The sequence below is a fragment of the Hemitrygon akajei genome, chromosome 19 (genome assembly GCF_048418815.1).
Source record: "Hemitrygon akajei chromosome 19, sHemAka1.3, whole genome shotgun sequence".
Taxonomy (NCBI): Eukaryota; Metazoa; Chordata; class Chondrichthyes; order Myliobatiformes; family Dasyatidae; genus Hemitrygon; species Hemitrygon akajei.
Window position 1 is genome coordinate 75085007 of NC_133142.1, and position 23812 is coordinate 75108818.

General features: G+C 47.5%; 1 protein-coding gene across 1 annotated transcript in view; it reads left to right on the forward strand.

Annotated features, from left to right (window-relative positions):
* LOC140742081 (monocarboxylate transporter 5-like) overlaps nt 1-12712 on the forward strand; it is a 155208-nt gene extending 142496 nt beyond the window's left edge. The window contains exons 13-14 of the mRNA XM_073072903.1: nt 73-166; nt 11597-12712. Of these exons, the coding sequence (XP_072929004.1) occupies nt 73-166; nt 11597-11826 (324 nt within the window). The 3' untranslated portion in view covers nt 11827-12712. The remainder of the gene's footprint in view (nt 1-72; nt 167-11596) is intronic.
* The last annotated feature ends 11100 nt before the right edge of the window (nt 12713-23812 follow it).

Sequence of the window (23812 nt, forward strand, 5' to 3'; positions counted from 1 at the left end):
TGATTAAATGTCTTCAGAGTGACAGAACTCTCAGCATATTATATGAATGAATTCTGTTTTTTTCCCATTAAGGTTGATTTTATTGGAAACCATGGAATACAGAAGGGAATTGGGCTTTTTCAGTTCTTTTTAGGGATTGGCTGCTTGATAGGGCCACCGGCTGCAGGTAAGCAATATTTTCAGGTGTGTTCTTGCACCCATCTGTGATATGATTGGATGAAGTTAAGTACTGTATAAAACCCAATGGCTCAGAAGCCAAGGGGAGACTCACATGTCAAATCATTCGAATTGCCTGGATTGTATGCCACAGTAGCGTACCAGTTAGCATAATGATGTTGCAGGGGCAATTCTGCTGCTGTCTGGAAGGAATTTGTACTTTCTCCTCATGACCCCATGCGTTTCCTCCAGGCACTTTGCTTTCCTCCCACATTCCAAAGACGTACTGGTTAGTATGTTATTTGGGCACGTGGACCTAATTGGGTGATGTGAGCTCGTTGGGCCGGAAGGGCCTGTTACTGAGCTATATTTCTAAATCTACTGTAAACTAAGTATGATGAGTCCAAATTAGGTAAAGCTGTTAACTGATATCCTTTCCTTATTAAGAAAGAACAAATGAGCAGCTTAACGGAATAGCGATCCATTCTGTCAATGACATAGCTAGAAGAATAATTGTAAAGTATTTGCAGAGAGAGACCATTTTGGTCTTAAACTTGTTTAGACCTTTGTTGGCTGTTTAGTCTCAGGCAGATGGTAAAGATGCTGAAATTGATCTCACTCATTTAAGTAAGCTAAACCAGGATGCCAGATCTGACTGTGATCCAGTTAACCCTGCTGGAAGTGCACAAAGACTGGATGAGAATAGAACTGGACTATTGCTCGTTGAGATACAAGAGGCCACAGGGTACTTGTGTAACACAGCAAGTTGCGGATGAAATTAGAGGAAGGGAGCAGAGGCTGGATAAGAAGAGAAATCATCCACCCAGCTTTCAGCTCCCTCTGTTCCCAATTCTACCACTACTCCCCTTTCCTGCCTGGCATGACCAGCTAGTTATCAAGTTCGAGTTCGAGTTCAGTTTATTGCCATTCAACCGTACTCACGCATACCGCCAAACGAAACAATGTTCCCCTGGACTAAGGTGCACAGCACAGTACATGTAACTCACACACATAACTCATAAAATAACATTACTTCAAATTAACTATCAAATTATAAGGAGCATTTATGATACAAATTATAAAGTAAACCGTATAAAGCTACTGTTGAGACCTGGGTGGTGACAGGGAGTTCAGTAGACATATGGCCTGGAGGAAGAAGATATTTCCCATCCTGATAGTTCTAATCCTAATGCTACGATACCTCCTGCCTGATGGTAGGGGGTGAGTGAAATGGTTAAATGGATGGGAGGGATCACTGACAATGTTAAGGGCACTGTGTATACATTGCTCTCAATCAATATCTCTAATAAGTGGAAGAGAGACTTTGATAATCCCCCTCTTCAGTTCACCAATCACTTTAGACTCCCGTCTTACCCCTCTTCTCTTGTTTATACAGACCATCTCACCTCTCCGCTCTTAGGTTTGATCTGAAACATTCCTTTCACCCAACTGAATTGGCTCACCTCCAGCAGATAGTTTGTTGCTCTGGCGATTTATCTGACCAACTGCCTTTTAATCACATGCTAGGAGAAATTAGATACACTAGACTGACCATCATAAGGTGATACAAAAGTCACTGTTATGAAGCCGTAACTTTGGAAATCGTGTGAAGCTATTGGGCATCTGACTGTTCACTAGCTGCTAAGATGCATGACTATGTCAACGGTAACTTGACGTGCTTGGGACTCCTGGTGTTGCAATCAACATACTTTGGTTTTCTCACCTCCATTTCGGTCTGTTTGATCTTTGAATGGATGAATCCTTTACTGCAGGATGAACAGTGCTTTGCTACTCTGCTGGATTGCTTCTGTTGTCTGAGCTTCTGTAGTTCCAAATCCCAGACTCTCTTCCTCCCCAACTCATCGGCTGGGTGTGTGAACATTTCTTTGTTTTAGAGTCAAACTTATATCTGTTGCATGAATATATGGTGCAAGGTTTATTTTATTTATTTCAAAATACAACATGGTAACAGCTGCTTCTGACCCAACAAGCCCATGCTGCCCAATTACACCTATGTGAGTAATTAACCAATTAACTGAAATATCTTTGGGAGATGGGAGGAAACTGAAGGAAACCCATGCTGTCACTGAGAGAACGTGCAAACTCCGTACAGACAGCGGCGGTACTGACCTAGGGTCGTTAGTGCTGTAATGGCATCGTGCTACAATGCTGCCCTACCTTTTATTTTTTCCATTACCTCATCTCTCGTATGATTTCTTGGTGGATTGCTCACCACTTGAAGGGTTACATAAGGAAGAAAGGCTGATAAGGTGTTAATAGTAAAGACTGAAGGGGCAATCTGGCCAAGCAAAGTAAAATGTTAATGGCAACAACAAACAAAACTTTGGAGGAATTTAGTGGGCCAGACAGCAAATGTGGAGGGAAATGGACAGTAATGTTTCATGATCACTCCAGGTGAAGGGTCTTGATCTAAGCCATTCGCTGTCCAAATGCTACCTGACCCACTGGGTCCTTCAGTATTGTGGGGGGAGGAGTTCGTGGTCAACAGCATTCCTAATGACCAGTGTTATTTATTGCTCTTGTGTTAAATTGCTTTTGTAGGATTATGATGAGATGTTCAAGTAGCTTGTTTGCTTGTGTGGTTGTGGGTCATCCTGATTGTAACTGGGGTGTGTGATGATCACCTACCCCATCTGTATGAGACTGAGTGGTTCTCTCCCGGGTCATAGCGCCCACTCTGTTTTTGTTTATCACAATAAAAATGGTCTGTCACTATGTTTGCTACATCAGTGTCAGGAGTGAGATTAGGAAATAACAATGAGGTTGAAGAGCTACAACGACAGATGGAGCACCTTAAAACCTGGGGAATAAGTCGAGGGCAGATAGAGCACCTTAAGGCCAGGGGAATAAGTCGAGGAACCCAGCTGTATGCGTTCCCTGCATTCCCCAGCTGGGCTCCCAAAAACGGGACACTGACCTGGAAGGAGAAACTGGGAACTGCGCATCATGCCTTCCTGTTGGGCAAGCATACCCAGGCTCTCCAATCTGGGGACACAGCGGAACGCATCACCCACTTCCCTTGTGGCCAGTACCAGGGAACACAAGACACCACAGCCTTGGGAGGCCAGGCAACAAGACAAGTACCACCAGCATCACTAGAGCAAGAGGAAGGCATTGGGCCTCAGTAATAAATGCCACAAGGTCCACCCCGAAGCTCCTCAGGTACCATGGTAATGGCCGCCTGAAGCCTTACCTGGTAAAGTCAAACTTGCCACCTGGCACAGCAGGTGGAGCCCCTCCGAGATGGTGCTGCGCCTTGCCCTTGTGCTGGCAGAGGATGCTCTGTATGCCCTCCTCGACCTAACGCCGGCTGATCAGTGTAACTCATTTGGTGCTGGAGCAGCGTTTCAACAGAGGCCATTGGAAGAAACAATGAGGGGAAAAACTGGGCAGCAGGTGGCACTGTGTGGGAGAAAGTCTGGGGTGTTTGCAGCAGATCTCCACCACTGTGCTTGGCATGGTTTCCTCCTATGGCCCAGGAAGAGCTTGCTCTCCACACCTTTGTAAAGATGCTGACACCAGAGTGCCTTCAGCAGCACGTTCACCAAAAATCACCATCATTGCTGGCCGAGGCGGGGAAGGCAGAGCTCCTCAAGATGTTCCAGCATTGGCCGAGACCTCCAGCAGAAGCCCTCCATTGTTGCCTCCCCGGCTGGGCCATTTGAGTGAAGAGTAAGGCTTATACGTGGACTGCGTGTTGGAGGGCATCAGGTGCTGCATGTTGGTGGACACGGGGTCAACCATCACCATCTGTCTGGGTGTCCTCCCCAACACGGACCAACCATTCCAGCCTGGGTGGACAACGATGGCGGTTCAGCTGAATACGGTCAATGGTGACTGTGCGGCCATGAGAGCACAAGGTGCGTCTAGTCAACATCCAGCACTCCTGCATCATTTGCCAGAGCCTGCTGTCCCTCTAGGGGCAACCCCCTACCTCAGCCACGGCTCTCGAGAGGACCGGGGGGGCGGGGGCAGCAACCACCACTGGTTACCTCAGTACAGCCACTGTCACCGGGAACCATGTCAGCGCAGCACCACTGTGGATCGACAATCCTCATCTCCAGGCAGTGTGAGTTCTACCGCACCAGAACTCTGAGGACTTGGACCAGAACCAGCAGCAGCAACTGAGGGACCTCCTGGACCAGCTCCTTGACATCTTCACAGGCAGAGATGACAATAGACATTCAGGAGTAGGCCATTCAGCCCTTCTAGCCAGCACCGCCATTCGCTGTGATCATGGCTGATCATACACAATCAGTACCTGTTCCTGCCCTCTCCCCATATCCCTTGACCCCGCTATCTATAAGAGCTCTATCTAACACTCTCTTGAATGCATCCAGAGACTTGGGCTCCACTGCCTTCTGGGGCAGAGCATTCCACATATCCACCACTCTCTGGGTGAAAAGGTTTTTCCGCATCTCTGTTCTAAATGGCCTACCCCTTATTCTTAAACTGTGGCCTCTAGTTCTGGACTCACCCATCAGCGAGAACATGCTTCCTGCCTCCAGTGTGTCCAATCCATTAATAATCTTATATGTTTCAATCAGATCCCCTCTCATCCTTCTAAATTCCAGTGTATACAAGCCCAGTCGCTCCAATCTTTCAACATATGACAGTCCCGCCATTCCGGGAATTAACCTTGTGAACCTACACTGCACTCCCTCAATAGCAAGAATGTCCTTCCTCAAATTTGGAGACCAAAACTGCACACAATACTTCAGGTGGGGTTTCACCAGGGCCCTGTACAGCTGCAGAAGGACCTCTTTACTCCTATACTCAATTCCTCTTGTTATAAAGGCCAGCATGCCATTAGCTTTCTTCACTGCCTGCTGTACCTGCATGCTTGCTTTCAGTGACTGATGTACAAGAACACCTAGATCTCATTGTACTTCCCCTTTTCCTAACTTGACTCCATTTAGATAGTAATCTGCCTTCCTGTTCTTGCCACCAAAGTGGATAACCTCACATTTATCCACATTAAACTGCATCTGCCATACATTTGCCCACTCACCCAACCTGTCCAAGTCACCCTGCATTCTCATAACATCCTCCTGACATTTCACACTGCCACCCAGCTTTGTGTCATTGGTAAATTTGCTAATGTTACTTTTAATCCCTTCATCTAAATCATTAATGTATATTGTAAACAGCTGCGGTCCCAGCACCGAACCTTGCGGTACCCCACTGGTCACAGCCTGCCATTCCGAAAGGGACCCGTTAATCGCTACTCTTTGTTTCCTGTCAGCCAGCCAATTTTCAATCCATGTCAGTACTCTGCCCCCAATATACCATGTGCCCTAATTTTGCCCACTAATCTCCTATGTGGGACTTTATCAAAAGCTTTCTGGAAGTCCAGGTACACTACATCCACTGGCTCTCCCTTGTCCATTTTCATAGTTACATCCTCAAAAAACTCCAGAAGATTAGTCAAGCATGATTTTCCCTTCGTAAATCCATGCTGACTCGGACTGATCCTTCTACTGCTATCCAAATGTGTTGTAATTTCCTCTTTTATAATTGACTCCAGCATCTTTCCCACCACTGACGTCAGGCTAACCGGTCTATAATTCCCTGTTTTCTCTCTCCCTCCTTTCTTGAAAAGTGGGACAACATTAGCCACCCTCCAATCAGTAGGAACTGTTCCTGAATCTATAGAACATTGGAAAATGATTACCAATGCATCCATGATTTCTAAAGCCACCTCTTTAAGTACTCTGGGGACTTGATGCACAGGGTTGGTCCAACGTTACATTAACACTGGCGGCAGCTCATCCACCTACAGTGCCATTGCCTGGCCCTTCCCAAAAGCCAGGCTGTCATAAGTGGAACTGGACCCAACTGCAGGACACAGACACTGAAGTACTAGGAACAGGATGGGACAAAACTAAAGGACGGGACAGGTTGCAGACTAGGCTGGGGAAGCAGGACCAGGACGAGGGACTGGGAACAAGGAGCCTGGGGTGGACTCCGAGCTCGAGACTGGACACGGACCCAGAACCTGGGTCTTGACTCAGGCTCGGACCCCAAACCAGGCGAAGACTTGATGAGGCCAAGGTTCTAGAAGCTTGAGGCTTGGGGCTTGGGTTCTTGGAGCTCGAGGCTTGAGGCTTGGGGTCTTGGAGCTCGAGGCTTGAGGCTTGGGATCTTGGAGCTCGAGGCTTGAGGCTTGGGATCTTGGAGCTTGAGGCTTGAGGCTTGGGGACTTGGAGCTCGAGGCTTGAGGCTTGGGGTCTTGGAGTTCGAGGCTTGAGACGGGGTCTTGGAGCTCGAGGCTTGAGGCTTGGGATCTTGGAGCTCGAGGCTTGAGGCTTGGGGACGGAGCTCGAGGCTTGAGGCTTGGGATCTTGGAGCTCGAGGCTTGAGGCTTGGGATCTTGGAGCTCGAGGCTTGAGGCTTGGGGACTTGGAGCTCGAGGCTTGAGACGGGGTCTTGGAGCTCGAGGCTTGAGACGGGGTATTGGAGCTCGAGGCTTGAGGCTTGGGATCTTGGAGCTTGAGGCATGAATAATTCGGAGGCTGGAGCTTGGAGGCATACTAGGAACTATACATCAGCATAGAGCCAGGACTTATCCTTCGACAAGCTGGGACTCATCTTTAACAAGACACTAACATGAGACTGGACAGTAAATAGACATAGAGCCGGGACTTATCCTTTGACAAGCCAGGACTCAACTTTCACTCCACACCAAGGTGGGGCAGGTCCATCCATTGGGTAATGGCAGAACGGCCTGACTTACCCCACGGGGTGAGGACAGGAAGAGACAAACACCGAAGAATGACAGGCAGTTCCATCTCTGCATCAGGGTTGTTCCGAGTCGCAGTTACAGCCAGCAGCCTTGGCTGGCTACGGAAACAACCAGATCCCTACCTAGCTCGGAGTGGCTGACAGCCACCCAGCTGGCCCAGGAAACAGCTGAATCCATACCGCAATGACAGCTCCAACTACTGACAGCAAGACTCCAAGAAGCAATGGTTCTCCAACGCGGCCTAAAGATGGCAAGTGGCCGTTCTAGCCTTCCACCAGCCATTTGCTCCCAGGGAATCTTGACAAGACAACCCCCCAACCACACTCAATCCCAGGACCACTTATATTCCCGGCCTCAAGATGAGCATCAGGTGCTTACGATTAAATTCAACCGAAACAAGGGACAGCCAGAGGACCCGGAGACAAGAGTCCGCGGACCGTACCGTGAACCAGATTGCGGGCTTCAGACCAGACCATGACACAGGCAGCTGAGCAGTGAATCAAAGAGGTGGCAGCTGCGGGCATAATTGAGCCCTCTGACAACCCATGGGTGGCTATGGCAGTGTTGGCCAGGAAGAAAGATGGGTTGAGGTCCTGCGTAGACTACCAGCATCTCAATGCCACGACCCAGAAGGACTCTTACCTGCTGCCATGAATGGACGATGCACTGGTCTGTGTGACAGGTTTGACCTGGTTCAGCTCTCTCGATCTCTGAGGTGGCTACTGACAGGTGGAAATGGCCCCAGAGGCCCGGCCCAAGACCGACTTCACCATTGGTCAAGGGCTGTGGCGCTTCTGGGTAATGCCATTTGGCCGGTGTAACACCCCGCTCACATTCGAGAGACCGATGGAGAGACCACTGGTTCAGATTCTGTGGAGTCGCTGTGCCACTTATTTGGATGATATCCTGATGCAATGCTGCTGTTTTTGACGATGCCCTGCAGAACTAGGAGAGGTCTTTGCTGCTTTCCGCCAGGCGAACCTGCGCCTCACCCTGCAAAATGTGGCCTGCTGTGCTGCCAGACGACGCGGTGGGTGCGGAAGGGGTGGCCATGGACCTGAGATGTGGTGGTGCTCAGGCAATAGCCTAGTCCCTGCGATGACTCCCAGCTTTGCGGTTTCCTGGGGCTGGCATCGTACTACCGCTAGTTTATTAAGGACTCCGCCAGTGTCACCAGCTCACTGAGAACAGGAGGCCCTTCACCCGGACACCTTCGATCAGGCCCCAGTGCTGGTGTATCCCGACCCAGCATGCCTCTTCATTGTTGACACAGACGCCAGCAAGGGAGGGCTTGGCGCCGTTCTGTCGCAGGAGGGGGAACAAGGAGAGTGCGTAGTGGTGGATCTCAGACTGGAACTAATGTGTCACCTGCCGGGAACTCTTGGTCGGGGTCCGGTCCCTCCACCAGTTCTCCGGCCGACAGTTGCTGCTGCACACCGCCCAGTCATCACTGATCTGACTCCCGAGGGACAGCTGGCACGGTTGTTTTGACAGAAAACTCCGTGCTGGAAGGCACCAGGGCAATACTGATGCCCCCTCTCATTGTCCCTGAGACCGCTGAGTGTCAACACTGTCACTGCCTCGCGCACTTCAGGTGACAGTCAGCAGCAACCTCCCCGCCATGGGCCAGCAGCGAGCAGGTGAGCCATCTCGTACTGTCCCGGGTGCGGGGAATGGCTGAGTGTGGCAGTGCCCGGGGTAGGGGGAGGTCTCTGCCCTGGATCCTGAAACCAAAACGTGTGCTCCCCTGGGGGCTCCGCACCATGGTGCTGCAGACTTAGGCTGATGGGCCATTCCAGACATTGGGCGAGCTGCGGGAGGCTTCTGTTTGCCTGGCTACAGTCAGGATGTGGAGCTGTTCGGGCACCAATGCAGCAGTACCTGGTGGGGCCCCAATGGAATGCATGGGGTGGGCATCCTGCGCCTCTTCCCCTGCACTGACACCAAGAACTGCTACATTCTCGTGGCCATAGATTACTCCACACAGTGGCCAGGGGTATACGTGGTCCCAGACCAGAGCACCGCCTTAATTACTGAGAGACTCATGGAGTAAAAATGGGAGTGTTTTATCTGCACCCTGGTGCGCTCGTGTTCGGGTGGGAGCAGTGCACGCCAGTGGATCTGGTGTTTGGCCCCCACTCCTGAGCCAGAGTCCTGGGGAGGCCGCGTTGGGGTACCTGCACACCTCAGGGGCCTGTGGGCTGTTCACCATGCAGCTCGGCAGAACCAAGGTGTAGCCAAAAACAGGCTCGTCATTCCCGCTGCCGGGACAGGACATTGCTGCCCCCAGAAGAAGGGACTAACCCCGAACTGGGAAGCCACTAGGAGCGGTTAGGAGAGGTGCACAGCTGCCTCTCTGATGTGGAATAGTGGGTGTGGTTGCCTGAGCATCAGAAGGCTGTTGTACTGCAATGGGACCGGCAGGAACCGTGCTGGCACTTGGCCACCACTGACCTATAGAGGCTGACGGAAGGAAATAGCACTGTGGACACTCTGCCTCTTGCTACTCCAAACAGTGCCTCCCCTGGGGAGGGGATGCTCCAGAAACCTCCCAGCACCCAGCAGCAGCGTCAACCTCCACCAGGGCTTTTGGACTTTGTGGTTGCAGACCCCCCCCCCCCCCCCAGGTGGGGCAATGTGGCACTCCAGGGTGACAAAGTCAACAGCCCACCCCACATTCCTAATGACCAGAACTATTTATTGTTCTTGTGTTAAAATGCTTCAATGGGATTATGGTGGGATATTCAAATTCATTTATTGTTACATTTTAGCTTGGGTTATACAGTTATTCACGTGTGTGTTTGAGGGTCTTCCTGACTGTTACCAGAGTGTGCCTTCTATTTTCAGAAGGCATTTGATAAGGTCCCACATAGAAGATTGGTGGGTAAAATCAAAGCTCAGGGCATTGGGGGGAAGACATTGACATGGATAGAAAACTGGTTGGCAGATAGAAAGCAAAGGGTAGCGGTGAATGGGTGTTTCTCGGAATGGCAGGTGGTGACTAGTGGGGTGCCACAGGGCTCGGTATTGGGACCACAGCTGTTTATGATTTACGTCAACGATTTAGATGAAGGCATTGAGAATAACATCAGCAAATTTGCCGATGATACTAAGCTGGGTGGCAGTGTGACGTGTGATGAGGATGTTAGGAGAATTCAGGGTGACTTGGATAGGCTGGGTGAGTGGGCAGATACTTGGCAGATGGTGTTTAATGTGAGTAAGTGTGAGGTTATCCACTTTGGGAGTAAGAACAGGAAGGCAGATTATTTTCTGAACGGTGTAGAGTTGGGTAAGGGAGAAATACAAAGAGATCTCGGAGTCCTTGTTCATCAGTCACTGAAGGTGAATGAGCAAGTGCAGCAGGCAGTGAAGAAGGCTAATGGAATGTTGGCCTTTATTACAAAGGGAATTGAGTACAAGAGCAAGGAAATCCTCTTGCATTTGTACAGAGCCCTGGTGAGACCACACCTGGAGTACTGTGTACAGTTTTGGTCTCCAGGGTTAAGGAAGGACATCCTGGCTGTAGAGGAAGTGCAGCGTAGATTCATGAGGTTAATTCCTGGGATGTCTGGACTGTCTTATGCAGAGAGGTTAGAGAGACTGGGCTTGTACACGCTGGAATTAAGGAGATTGAGAGGGGATCTGATTGAAACATATAAGATTATTAAAGGATTGGACAAGATAGAGGCAGGAAATATGTTCCAGTTGCTGGGAGAGTCCAGTACCAGAGGGCATGGTTTGAGAATAAGGGGTAGGTCATTTAGGACAGAGTTAAGGAAAAACTTCTTCTCCCAGAGAGTTGTGGGGGTCTGGAATGCACTGCCTCGGAAGGTAGTGGAGGCCAATTCTCTGGATGCTTTCAAGAAGGAGCTAGATAGGTATCTTATGGATAGGGGAATCAAGGGATATGGGGACAAGGCAGGAACTGGGTATTGATAGTAATTGATCAGCCATGATCTCAAAATGGCGGTGCAGGCTCGATGGGCTGAATGGTCTTCTTCTGCACCTATTGTCTATTGTCTATTGTCTATTGTGTGATGGTATCCAAAATAAAAATGGTTGTTGAGTTAAATGAGCTTCCTCATCTGTTATTATGGACCAAATGCTTGCCACAGTATTTTGTTTGTGGCTCTAGATTCCAGCGTATGCAGAACAAAATACAATGGCATTCAAAATGGGGTTGAAATGGAGAAAGGGATGTTCAGTGGAGATACAAACATTGAGGAGACTTTAGAGCTGAACAGTTCAAATAGAAGGCCACAGGAATCAGAAACACACTGGAGCAACTGATGCTTTCAAACATGAGATGAAAGGTTTGTTAAACATTACAGATTCTGCAGGTGCAGGAAATCCAGAGCAACAACTTCTGGCTTATTTTCCCTTCCTCTTCAGTCTTGATGAAGGGCTTTGGCCTGAAACATTGATGGTTTAGATGTTGCCGAGTTCCTTTGAAAGGTTTGTTTGTAAGGCTAAGGACATCAGGTACATGGAGGAATGGTGGTTAAGGGAATTTGAACAGCCAAGATCCATATACATGGCTTGAGGGGTTAACTGGCCTAGTACTATACTGTTATCCACAAACCACATCTGAGAATTACAATAAAAAGCTTTTCTTTGTTTGAAAATTTTTAAACCTTCTGTCAGTCAACAAAAATCCATTTTCTCTTGTTTCAGGAGCTCTTCATGACTTCACCAAAAATTACGATGCCTCATTCCAGTTGGCTGGCTCCTGTTATTTTCTGTCATTCTTGATTTTGTTTTTCGTCCCACTGGCTGAACGGAAACTGTCCAAGGAGGCTAACAAAAGAATCAAGGATGACTCCAGCTGTTTGGCTGAAGAGGATGTTGTCTCTCCATGTCCCACCATGAAGAAGGAATACCTACAACTAGAAAGCACAGTCTGAGTGAGACCTCAACCAGCAGCATCTCATAGAACTTGGGTTTGACAAATACCAGTGCCTTGATTTTGCCACTAATCACATCTTCAGATGTACAGGTCTTTGGATGGTTTTAAGGGATGAATGTTTCCTTTGCCAAGAAGGGACTGGATGCTTGCTGGGTTTTAGGGGCTGAGCTTCCTGAACTAACTCAGACCAATCAGAGACGGGGTGAGAAAAGGAGAACAGCACTTTATTTGAAAATACATATTGATTACTGAAGAGTACAAAACCTCTACAAAGCAATATTTAGGATATTTTTATTGGTTTTCATTGTGTTTCATAATACATAAACCAGGGACTGATATAAATAGCACTTTAATCGTTACTGGCAATTTTTAAAGCACGGAGAATAGAAGAATCTTGTGGGCTCAGAATAAATTCCACAGGTGCTGCCTAGTGTGTTTTAGGATTTTGATATTATCAATCCTGCAGGAGTCTGTCACCAAACAGCCCACTTGTGAAGCAACTGAAAGTGTATTGTAGAGAAATTGAGGGGAATTGCATATTAGATGAAGGACAAATGTGAGGTTGCAAAAACCCTGTCTGTAGCTGAGTCAATAAAGTAACACCACGTGCTGTACGCTGATTTAGACTCCACCTTAATTCTGTCAGCGTAGCAATTAGCGTGATGTTATTACAGCTTGGGATGTCAGAGTTCAGAGTCCAGTTCCTTATGGAATGTGTGGGTTTTCTTCGGGTGATCTGATTTCCTCCCATTGTCCTAAGACATGCAGTTTAGTAGGTTAATTGTCCCATGATTAGGTTAGGGTTAAATCAATGGTTTCTGAGTGACGCAACTCGAAGGGCTGGAAGGGCCTGTTCTGTGATGTATCTCAGTAAATAAACTAAATGTGGAATATATGATGTACTGATGCATACAGTTTGTTCTTTCCGAGCACAGTGCCTTATGTCATCTTTTAACCTGTTGTATAAAGTTAGTTCAAGTGCCTCCTGAGATAAACCAAAATGCAAAACTCCAGACTGATTTCTTTAGGGAGCATCACACTGATGGAACTGTTGTCTTTGGATGAGATGTCAAATGGAGACCCTATCTTCTTTCTCAGGCGAGTGGAGAGGATTCACTGGGGCTGTTTCATAAATGGGAAGGTGATCTCCCATATCCTGGTCAATATTCCTCCTCACTTCAAATCTCAGTGGTAACTACTCTAAGTTTCTCCCCCCTCCCTGGCTGAACGATGAGCAGATTAAAGAATTCAATCTGGAATTTGGGAGGCTGAAACTTCAACTCTCCTTCATTGTTTCTGCAACTTAAAATTAACTCATTTTCCCCATCTCCAGACAGAGAGTTTGCCTCGACTTCAGAAAGGAGAGTGGCCAATGGATGGGAACGGTTTGGAGCAGGGTTCACAACCATTTTATGCCATGGACCAAAATCATTAAGCATAGTATCTGTGGGTTCCAGGTTAGGAACCCCGGTTTAGAAGGATATGGGTCACACACAGGCAAATGTGACAAGCTTAGGGGAAATGTTGGTCAGTCATTGGGCAAAAATGTCTGTTTCCATGTTGTGTGACCCTATGACACAACCCCACCAGCCACCACATTCATTATATTAATGTACCAAGAGGACTTGGTCTGTTAGACCATCAGGCACAGGAACAAATTAGGCCATTCAGCCCATCGCTCTCAACCCTGTTCTCCTGTGTTCTCCCTGTAACCTGTGGTGCCCTTACTATTCAAGAACTTATAACTTCCACTTTAAGTAGACCCAGTGACTTGGCTTCATAGCCAGCTATAGCAATGAATTCCACAGATTCACCACCCTCTAGCTAAGGAAATTCTTCTTCATCTCTGTTCTAAAGGGATGCTGTTCTATTCTGAGTCGTTATCTATAAGGAGAGTCTAGATAGGATCGGACAGTGTTCTCTGGAGTGGGTGAGCTGAACGGATAACCTTCTAGTGGTTTATAAAATCATGAGGGACATAGATAAGGTGGAGATGGTCAAAGTCTTTTTCTCAAGAGAGTCTGAATTTATTGATTTAAGGATGGGGGAAAATACTTAAAGAGAACCAGAAGGGCAAGATTTTCACCCAGAGGCTGGTAGATACATGGAACCAACTACAAGAAGTGGGTACAATTACAATGGTTAACAGATATTGGACAGGTATATGGATAGGAAAAGTTTATGAGCCAAATTCATGGAAGTGAGACTAACTCAGGCAGGCACCTTGGTTGGTGTGTATGGGTTGGGCCAAAGGACCTATTTCTATTTTGATTGAATTTATCAGATTTCACAATTTCTGGCACCTTCAGGAAATTTCCACTACCAGACCTCCAGTATTACAAACGATAATTTCTTTTGGGTTTGCCTCGTCTGGTCTTCCATCAGCATCAGAAGTTCCCATCTAACAGCACATTACCATGCACCCACATTCAGCTTCAGTGTGACACCTATCCATTCACATCTCCAGGGACAGTCACTGCCACTTCCAGTCAAGGACACCACATTGGTTATCCACAATATCGTCTCTACATTGGGGAAACCAGGTGTAGTTTAGGTGATTGCATTGCAGAGCCCCTGTATTCAATATGAAGAGCTACCTTGAGTTTCTGAATGCTTGCTACTATAACTAACTCCCTGTCCCATCCCCATGCAGATCTATCTGTATCTGATGTCCTCCACTGTTAAAATAAAGGAAGCTTACGGAACACTCAGTCAACTTCACTCACCACATCACTGAACTGTTCCCACAGCCAATGGACTCACCTTCAAGGACTCTTCGTCTCATGTCTCAATATTTATTGCTTACTTTTATTATTTTTGTAACACCTGCCCAACAGACTGGTATATGTCTAGGGGAAGAACTCCAGCCACTCTCCAACCCCACCTCTTGTATACGCAGGTGCTGTGGAAAACAAGTTAATGCAGCGTCGCACACACAATATCAAGCTCACACCAAATACCGTTATAGAATATACTTTAAAGATTTTACTAGAACTAAAAGGTTACTAACAATACAGTATATATGAAGGAAAAGCAAATAAAATAAATAAGGTGCCAAAACTTATCAGAGTTCAGTCAGTTTAGTGCACGTTTTTGGAGCTCCACCATCGAACCACTCGACCCCTCGTCGCTTTCTGCTGACCTCCATGTCCTTGCACCTGGGACCACCCCGGTGGTCGACACATCCACCTTCCTCAGCGTCCTCTTCCTGACTCTCCGAAAAGACCGTGAAAACCCCCCAGCTCCCAAACCCACAAGACAAAATAACATTTCCCCATTGGTTAACAAATGAATACAATCCCCATATCAGCAAGTCTAAAGCTAAACAACTGCGAGATAAAGCTCTTATCATACAAAGAAGCATTCCTACTCTTAACAAAACAAAGAAGCCATTTTGATTAACATACACAGTACATTGTACATTTTTTCTTCTTTTTCTTTTTGTATTTCTAGTTTGTTGTTTGGTTTTACACATTAGCTGTTGTCCGTTCCTGTTGGTGTATTTATTGTGCTTGCCCACAGGAAGGGTTCCACAGTAGTGTAGCAGTTTGCCCGATGGTACTACAACTCAGGGCATTCTGGAGTTTGGAGATAAACTCTGGCACCATGTGTAAGGAGTCTGTACACCCCCCCCCCCCCCCCCCCCGCCAGGTGCTCTGGTTTCCCTCCATAGTCCAAGGTGTTCTGGGAAGGTTAATTGGTCATTGTAATTTGTCCTGTGATTAGGTTAGGGTCAATTGGGTCTGTTGGGGTTATTGGGGCAGCATGGCTTGAAGGGCCAGAAAGGCCTACTCTGCGCTCTATCACTAAAATAAAAAATAAAACAAAAGTGAGTCTCAGGGTTGTATATGGTGATAATAACTTTGATAATAAATTTACTTTGAAATTTGCACTTTGAACATTCAGTCTGGCGAAGTTGCAGCCTTCCAAACTCAATATCAAATTCTCTAACTTCAATTAAGTTGCTTTGAATATCTATATTAGAACTGACGATTTCTGCTGAGAATCATTCATCTCTGATAGTGGGTCAGTTTGGCTTGCTTTACTGGTATGGTCTGACCTGTTGCATGTCCCACTTCTCTGCTGTTAGCAACACATAATGCATACTGTACAAACAAATGAAATAAACCCTTCAGTTCCCTATTTCCCACTGAACCTGGTATCACCCAATCACAGACTTCCTACTGAACCTGGTATCACCCAATCACAGACTTCCCACTGAACCTCATATCACCCAATCACAGACTTCCCACTGAACCTGGTATCACCCAATCACAGACTTCCCACGTAACCTCATATCACCCAATCACAGACTTCCCACTGAACCTCATATCACCCAATCACCGACTTCCCACTTAACCCCATATCACCCAATCACAGACTTCCCACTGAACCTCATATCACCCAATCACAGGCTTCCCACTTAACCCCATATCACCCAATCACAGACTTCCCACTGAACCTGGTTTCACCCAGTCACAGACTTCCCACTTAACCTGGTATCACCCAATCGCAGACTTCCCACGTAACCTCACATCACCCAATCACAGACTTCCCACTTAACCTGGTATCACCCAATCACAGACTTCCCACTTAACCTGGTATCACCCAATCGCAGACTTCCCACGTAACCTCATATCACCCAATCACAGACTTCCCACTTAACCTGGTATCACCCAATCACAGACTTCCCACGTAACCTCATATCACCCAATCACAGACTTCCCACTTAACCTCGTCTCACCCAATCACAGACTTCCCACTGAACCTGGTATCACCCAATCACAGACTTCCCACTTAACCTCATCTCACCCAATCACAGACTTCCCACTGAACCTCATATCACCCAATCACAGACTTCCCACTTAACCTCATCTCACCCAATCACAGACTTCCCACTGAACCTCGTATCACCCAATCACAGACTTCCAAGGTTTTACATAGAATATAGAACAGTACAGCACTGTACAGGCCCTTTGGCCCATGATGTTGTGCTGACCTTTTAACCTACTCTAAGATCAATCTAGCTCTTTCCCTCATTTTTCTTAAATACTTCTGATGTACCTGGCTCTACCACCATTCCGGGTAGCGCATGGATCGATGCATCCACCACTGTCTATGTATAGAAAAACTGCCTCTAACTTTACTTTAATTACCTTCAGATATTGTCCCCTTGTGTTGGCTATTTCTGCCTGGGTAAAGATCTCTGGTTATGCCTCTTATCATCATGTACACCTCTATCAAGTCTCCTCTCATCCTCCATCGATTCAAAGAAGAAAGCCTTTGATCACTCATCTTACTCTCATAAGACATGCTCTCTGATCCAGACAGATCCTGGTAAACCTCCTCTGCACTGTCTAATGGTATTGCAGCAACAATCTGGCACTCAATATCGGTTTGACCAAAGAGCTGATTGTAGACTTCTGAAAGAGTAAGACAAGGGAGCACACACCTACCCTCAGAGATGGACAGCGTCAACAACTTCAAGTTCCTGGGTGTCAGTATCACTGAGAATCTATCCTGAGCCCAACATATTGATGCAGCTACAAAGAGGGCACAGCAGTGGCTATATTTCATTAGGAGTTTGAGGAGATTTGATATGTCACCAAAGACACTTGCAAATTTCTACAGGTGTACCATGGAGAGCATTCTAACTAGCTGATTCGCTGTCTGGTATGGGGTGTGGTCTACTGCACAGGATTGAAATAAGCTGCAGAGAGCTGTAAACTTAGTTGGGATCCATCATGGGCACTGGCCTCCGTAGTATCCAAGACATATTCACGGAGCGATGCCTCAAAAAGGTGGTATCCCTCGATAAGGACCCGCATTACCCAGTCTCATCACTACCATCAGCAAGGAGGAACACACTCAGTATTCAGGAACAGCTTCTTCCCATCGGCCATCTGATTTCTGAATGGATGTTGAACCCATGAACATCACCTCAATACTTCATTGTTACTTTGTATTTCAGATTTCCAGCATCTGTAGTATAGAAACATAGAAAACCTACAGCACAATACAGGCCCTTTGGCCCACAAAGTTGTGCTGAACATGTCCCTACCTTAGAAATTACTAGGCTTACACATAGCCCTCTATTTTTCTAAGCTCCATGTACCTATCTAAAAGCCTCTTAAAAGACCCTATCGTATCTGCCTCCACCACCATTGCCGGCAGCCCATTCCACGCACTCACCACTCTCTGCGTAAAAAACTTACCCCCGACATCTCCTCTGTACCTACTCCCCAGCACCTTAAACCCGTGCCCTCTTGTGGCAACCATTTCAGCCCTGGGAAAAAGCCTCTGACTATCCACACAATCAATGCCTCTCATCATCTTGTACACCTCTATCAGTTCACCTCTCATCCTCCTTCGCTCCAAAGAGAAAAGGCCGAATTCACTCAACCTCAATCCAGGCAACATCCTTGTAAATCTCCTCTGCACCCTTTCTATGGTTTCCACATCCTTCCTGTAGTGAGGCGACCAGAACTGAGCACAGTACTCCAAGAGGGGTCTGACCAGGGTCCTATATAGCTGCAACATTACCTCTTGGCTCCTAAATTCAATTCCACAATTGATGAAAGCCAATACACCATATGCCTTCTTAACCAGAGTCAACCTGCACAGCTGTTTTGAGCGTCCTATGGACTCCGACCCCAAGATCCCTCTGATCCTCCACACTGCCAAGAGTCTCACCATTAATACTATATTCTACCATCATATTTGACCTACCAAAATGAACCACTTCACACTTATCTGGGTTGAACTCCATCTGTCACTTCTCAGCCCAGTTTTGCATCCTATCAATGTCCCGCTGTAACCTCTGACAGCCCTCCACACTATCCACAACACCTCCAACCTTTGTGTCATCAGCAAACTTACTAACCCATCCCTCAACTTCCTCATCCAGGTCAATTATAAAAATGACAAAGAGTAAGGGTCCCAGAACAGATCCTTGAAGCACTCCACTGGTGACCATCCTCCATGCAGAATATGACCCATCTACAACCACTCTTTGCCTTCTGTGGGCAAGCCAGTTCTGGATCCACAAAGCAATGTCCCCTTGGATCCCATGCCCCCTTACTTTCTCAATAAGCCTTGCATGGGGGACCTTATCAAATGCCTTGCTGAAATCCATATACACTACATCTACTGCTCTTCCTTCATCAATGTGTTTAGTCACATCCTCAAAAAATTCAATCAGGCTCGTAAGGCACGACCTGCCCTTGACAAAGCCATGCTGACTATTCCTAATCATATTATACCTCTCCAAATGTTCATAAATCCTGCCTCTCAGGATCTTCTCCATCAACTTCACAGCCACTGAATTAAGACTCACTGGTCTATAATTTCCCGGTCTATCTCTACTCCCTTTCTTGAATAAAGGAAAAACATCCGCAACCCTCCAATCCTCCAGAACCTCTCCCATCCTGATTGTGATGCAAAGATCATCGCCAGAGGCTCAGCAATCTCCTCCTCCCTTGCTTCCCACTGTAGCCTGGGGTACATCTCACCTGGTCCAGGTGATTTATCCGACTTGATGCTTTCCAAAAGCTCCAGCACATCCCCTTTCTTAATATCTACATGCTCAAACTTTTCAGTCTGCTGCAAATCATCACTACAATCACTAAGATCCTTTTCCGTAGTGAATACTGAAGTATTTCGTCTGGTTCCATACACACTTCCCCACTGTCACACTTGATAGGTCCTATTCTTTCACGTTTTATCCTCTTGCTCTTCACATACTTGTAGAATGCCTTGGGGTTTTCCTTAATCCTGCCCACCAAGGCCTCCTCTTGGCCCTTTCTGGCTCTCCTAATTTCCTTCTTAAGTTCCTTTCTGGTAGCCTTATAATCTTCTAGATCTCTAACATTACCTAGCTCTCTGAACCTTTTGTAAGCTTTTCTTTTCTTCTTGACTAGATTTATTACAACCTTTGTACACCATGGTTCCTGTACCCTACCATAATTTCCCTGTCTCATTGGAACGTACCTATACAGAACTCCACACAAATATCCGCTGAACATTTGCCACATTTCTTCTGTACTTTTCCCTGAGAACATCTGTCTCCAATTTAAGCCTCCAATTTCCTGCCCGATAGCCTCATAATTCCCCTTACTCCAATTAAACGTTTTTCTAACTTGTCTATTTCTATCTCTCTCCGATGCTATTGTAAAGGAGATAGAATTGTGATCACAATCTCCAAAATGCTCTCCCACTGAGAGGTCTGACACCTGACCAGGTTCATTTCCCAATACCAGATCAAGTACAGCCTCTCCTCTTGTAGACTTATCTACATACTGTGTCAGGAAACCTCCTGAACACACCTAACAAACTCCACCCCATCTAAACCCCTCGCTCTAGGGAGTTGCCAATCGATATTTGGGAAATTAAAATCTCCCATCATGACAACTCTATTATTATTACATCTTTCCAGGATCTATTTCCCTATCTGCTCTTCAATATTGCTGTTACTATTGGGCGGCCTATAAAAAGCACCCAGCAAAGTTATTGGCCCCTTCCTGTTCCTAACCTCCACCCACAGAGACTCCGTAGACTAGTGGTCGCCAACCCTTCGATCGCGATCGACTGGTCGATCTTTGAGACTTCCCCAGTAGATCCCGAAAAAAAATCAAAAATAAATACACAAATACTGTTGAGAGATTGTTTCTGGGTTGCGGGGTTTTAGTTCCGTTCTTTCTGCCCAGTGCGCATGCGTGTAGCTCCCCCACCCCCCCGTACTACACAGTGTAATTCAACACGTACAAACAAGCTGGATGAACTCAGCAGGTCGGGCAGCATCCGTATTGAAATGAGCAGTCGACCTGCTGACTGCAGAGTTCATCCAGCTTGTTTGTACGTGTTGATTTGACCACAGCATCTGCAGTGTACTTTGTGTTTACATAGTGTAATTCAATGGTCCCCAACCACAGGGCCGTGAGGAAACACTATGAATCAGCTGCACGTTTTCTCATTTCCTGTCACGCCCACTGTTGAAACTTGAACACACGCGAAGTCATCAGTCGCCTAAACGCAGTGACACCCTCGCGCCAGGGATCACTGGTTCGCCTCGGGCGGCCGGTGAGAACCGCCGATGCTACTGGCCTGGAGAGCGGACAGATGGGCGCCGCCTCTAAATCTGTTCACCACACCGAATGTTCGTGGGGAAGCCGGTGCTAAAATATTCGCAGACGACCTAATTTGGGCTCAGCGTTCCGTAAGTATCAGAGCAGCTACCGTGCTGCGATCTACTGAAACAAACTTTTGTTGGCCGATAGATCCTACAGAGGGGGGGGGGGGTGGGCGTGCCCTGTCACACTCCTCACTCGGTCGGTCACTCTCTCCGGACTGTGACCACCGCGGCCCCGGCACAGGGACCTCCGGCCCTGACCTTGTCCTCTCACCCCACCCACGAACAGCCGCACCTGGCCAAGGCGTCTGACAGCAGGCAGGCGGGAGGCTGCAGTTTGGGCCCGGAGGCTGTCTAATGAGGCAATGAAGCCCTCAAAACTGCTTCGGTACCTTGAGTCCAAGCACCCTGCACTTAAAGACAAACCCGTTTGAGTTCTTTCAGCGGAAAAAACGTAGGCAAGCGGGACAGAAGCTAAGTGCTGAGAGCCAGTAAAACTAAATTGCGGAATAGACTGGACAGAAGGAACCTGCTTCGAGTATCGCTGTATTCCTGTCGTGTTTAATACCCCCCCCACCCCCGTTGGCCAGTTGGCAAGAATATTGTCAATATTAAACCGGTCCACGGTGCACAAAGGGTGGGTACCCCTGGTGTTTATGCATCATCTCTTCTTCCGGGTTATAGGGTTTTACTTCCGGTCTTTTCTGCCCCAGTGCGCATGCGTGTAACTAATCGACCTGGGGGTTGATCTTGCCTTTGACTATGGCCGAGGTAGGGGATCTTGGGCTTAAAAAGGTTGGTGACCACTACCGTAGACAATCCCTCCATGGCGTCCACCTTTTCTGCAACTGTGACACTATCTCTCATTAACAATGCCACACTTCCACCTCTTTTGCCTCCCTCCCTGTCCTTTCTGAAACATCTAAAACCCGGCACTTGAAGTAACCATTCCTGTCCCTGAGCCATCCAAGTCTCTGTAATGGCCACCACATCATATCTCCAAGTATTGATCCACACTTTAAGCTCATCCGCTTTGTTCACAACACTCCTTGTATTAAAATAGACACATCTCAAACCATCGGTCTGACTGCGTCCCTTCTCTATCACCTGCCTATCCTCCCTCTCGCACTGTCTACAAGCTTTCTCTATTTGTGAGCCAGCCTCCTCTTCCCCAGTCTCTTCAGTTCAGTTCCCACTCCCCAACAATTCTAGTTTAAACTCTCCCCAGTAGCCTTAGCAAACCTTCCCGCCAGGATATTGGTCCCCCCGGGATTCAAGTGCAACCCGTCCTTTTTGTACAGGTCACACCTGCCCCAAAAGAGGTCCCAATTATCCAGAAATCTGAATCCCTGCCCCTGCTCCAATCCCTCAGCCACGCATTTATCCTCCACCTCATTCTATTCCTATTCTCACTGTCACATGGCACGGGCAGTAATCCCGAGATTACTACCTTTGCAGTCCTGCTTCTCAACTTCCTTCCTAACTCCCTGTAGTCTTTTTTCAGGACTTCTTCCCTTTTCCTACCTTTGTCATTGGTACCAATATGTACCATGACCTCTGGCTGTTCTCCCTCCCACTGCAGGATATCTTGGACGTGATCCAAAGCATCCCGGACCCTGGCATCTGGGAGGCAAGCTACCACCCGAGTTTCTTCCCTGCGTCCACAGAATCGTCTGTCTGACCCCCTAACTATAGAGTCCCCTATCATTACTGCCTTCCTCTTCCTTTCCCTACCCTTCTGAGCCACAGGGCCAGACTCTGTGCCGGAGGCACGGCCATTGCCGCTTCCCCCAGGTAGGCTGTCCCCCCCAACAGTACTCAAACAGGAGCACTTATTGTCAAGGGGTAGAGCCACAGGGGTACTCTCTAGTACCTGACTCTTCCTCTTCCCCCTCCTGTCTGTGACCCACTTGTCTGTCTCCCATGGCCCTGGTGTGACCACCTGCCTGTAACTCCTCTCTATCACCTCCTCCCTCTCCCTGACCAGACGAAGGTCATCGAGCTGCATCTCCAGTTCCCTAACTCGGTCCCTTAGGAGGTGCAGCTCGACACACTTGGTTCCGATATGGCCATCCGGGAGGCTGGAAGACTCCAGGACCCCCCACATCTGACACCGAGCTCAGAAAACTGGCCTCACACACATACTTCCTACCTCGCCTCGTCCCGTTACTGCCTAAGCCCGCTGAGTCAGCCCTGTCGCTCTGCTGCCTCTCACTCCACTGCCCGCTGGATGTGGTAGTCTTCTTTTTAAACCTTTCGCGCTCTACTGGCTGATGTCATGCGCCTGCGCAGTCTCGTCTCTCTTTAACCCCAGTAGTAAAAAACACCCTTTGTTCTGAAAAATCAGCAGTTCACTCACAGCCTTCTTGCTCCAAATCAAAAACTATTGAAGATTCCTTGCCTTTTTAAACCTTTCGTGCTCTACTGGCTGATGTCATGTGCCTGCGCAGTCTCGTCTCTCTTTAACCCGAGTAGTAAAAAACTCCCTTCACTCTGAAAATTCAGCAGTTCTCTCGCAGCCTTCTTGCTCTGAATATTTTTCTTGTTTTAGATTTCCAGCAACTACAATATATTTTCCGTGATTCTCAAGGAATAGTTGTTGGCAAGGACAACAGAATAGATCTCCTTGCATTTATTTGAAGGTGTGCAAATACAGCTGGATAGGTGCTGTAACTCTCAATTAAAAAAAATAATAAAAGAGGGTTTGAACCCACAACCTAAGTCACTGGGAGCATAAACGGAAGAAAGTTTGGAGAAAAGGATGAACACAAACTTTAAATTCCTAGGTGTTATTATTTTGGAGGAGCTGTCCTGGACCCAGCACATAAAAACAATTACGGACTCCTCCTACTGGCAT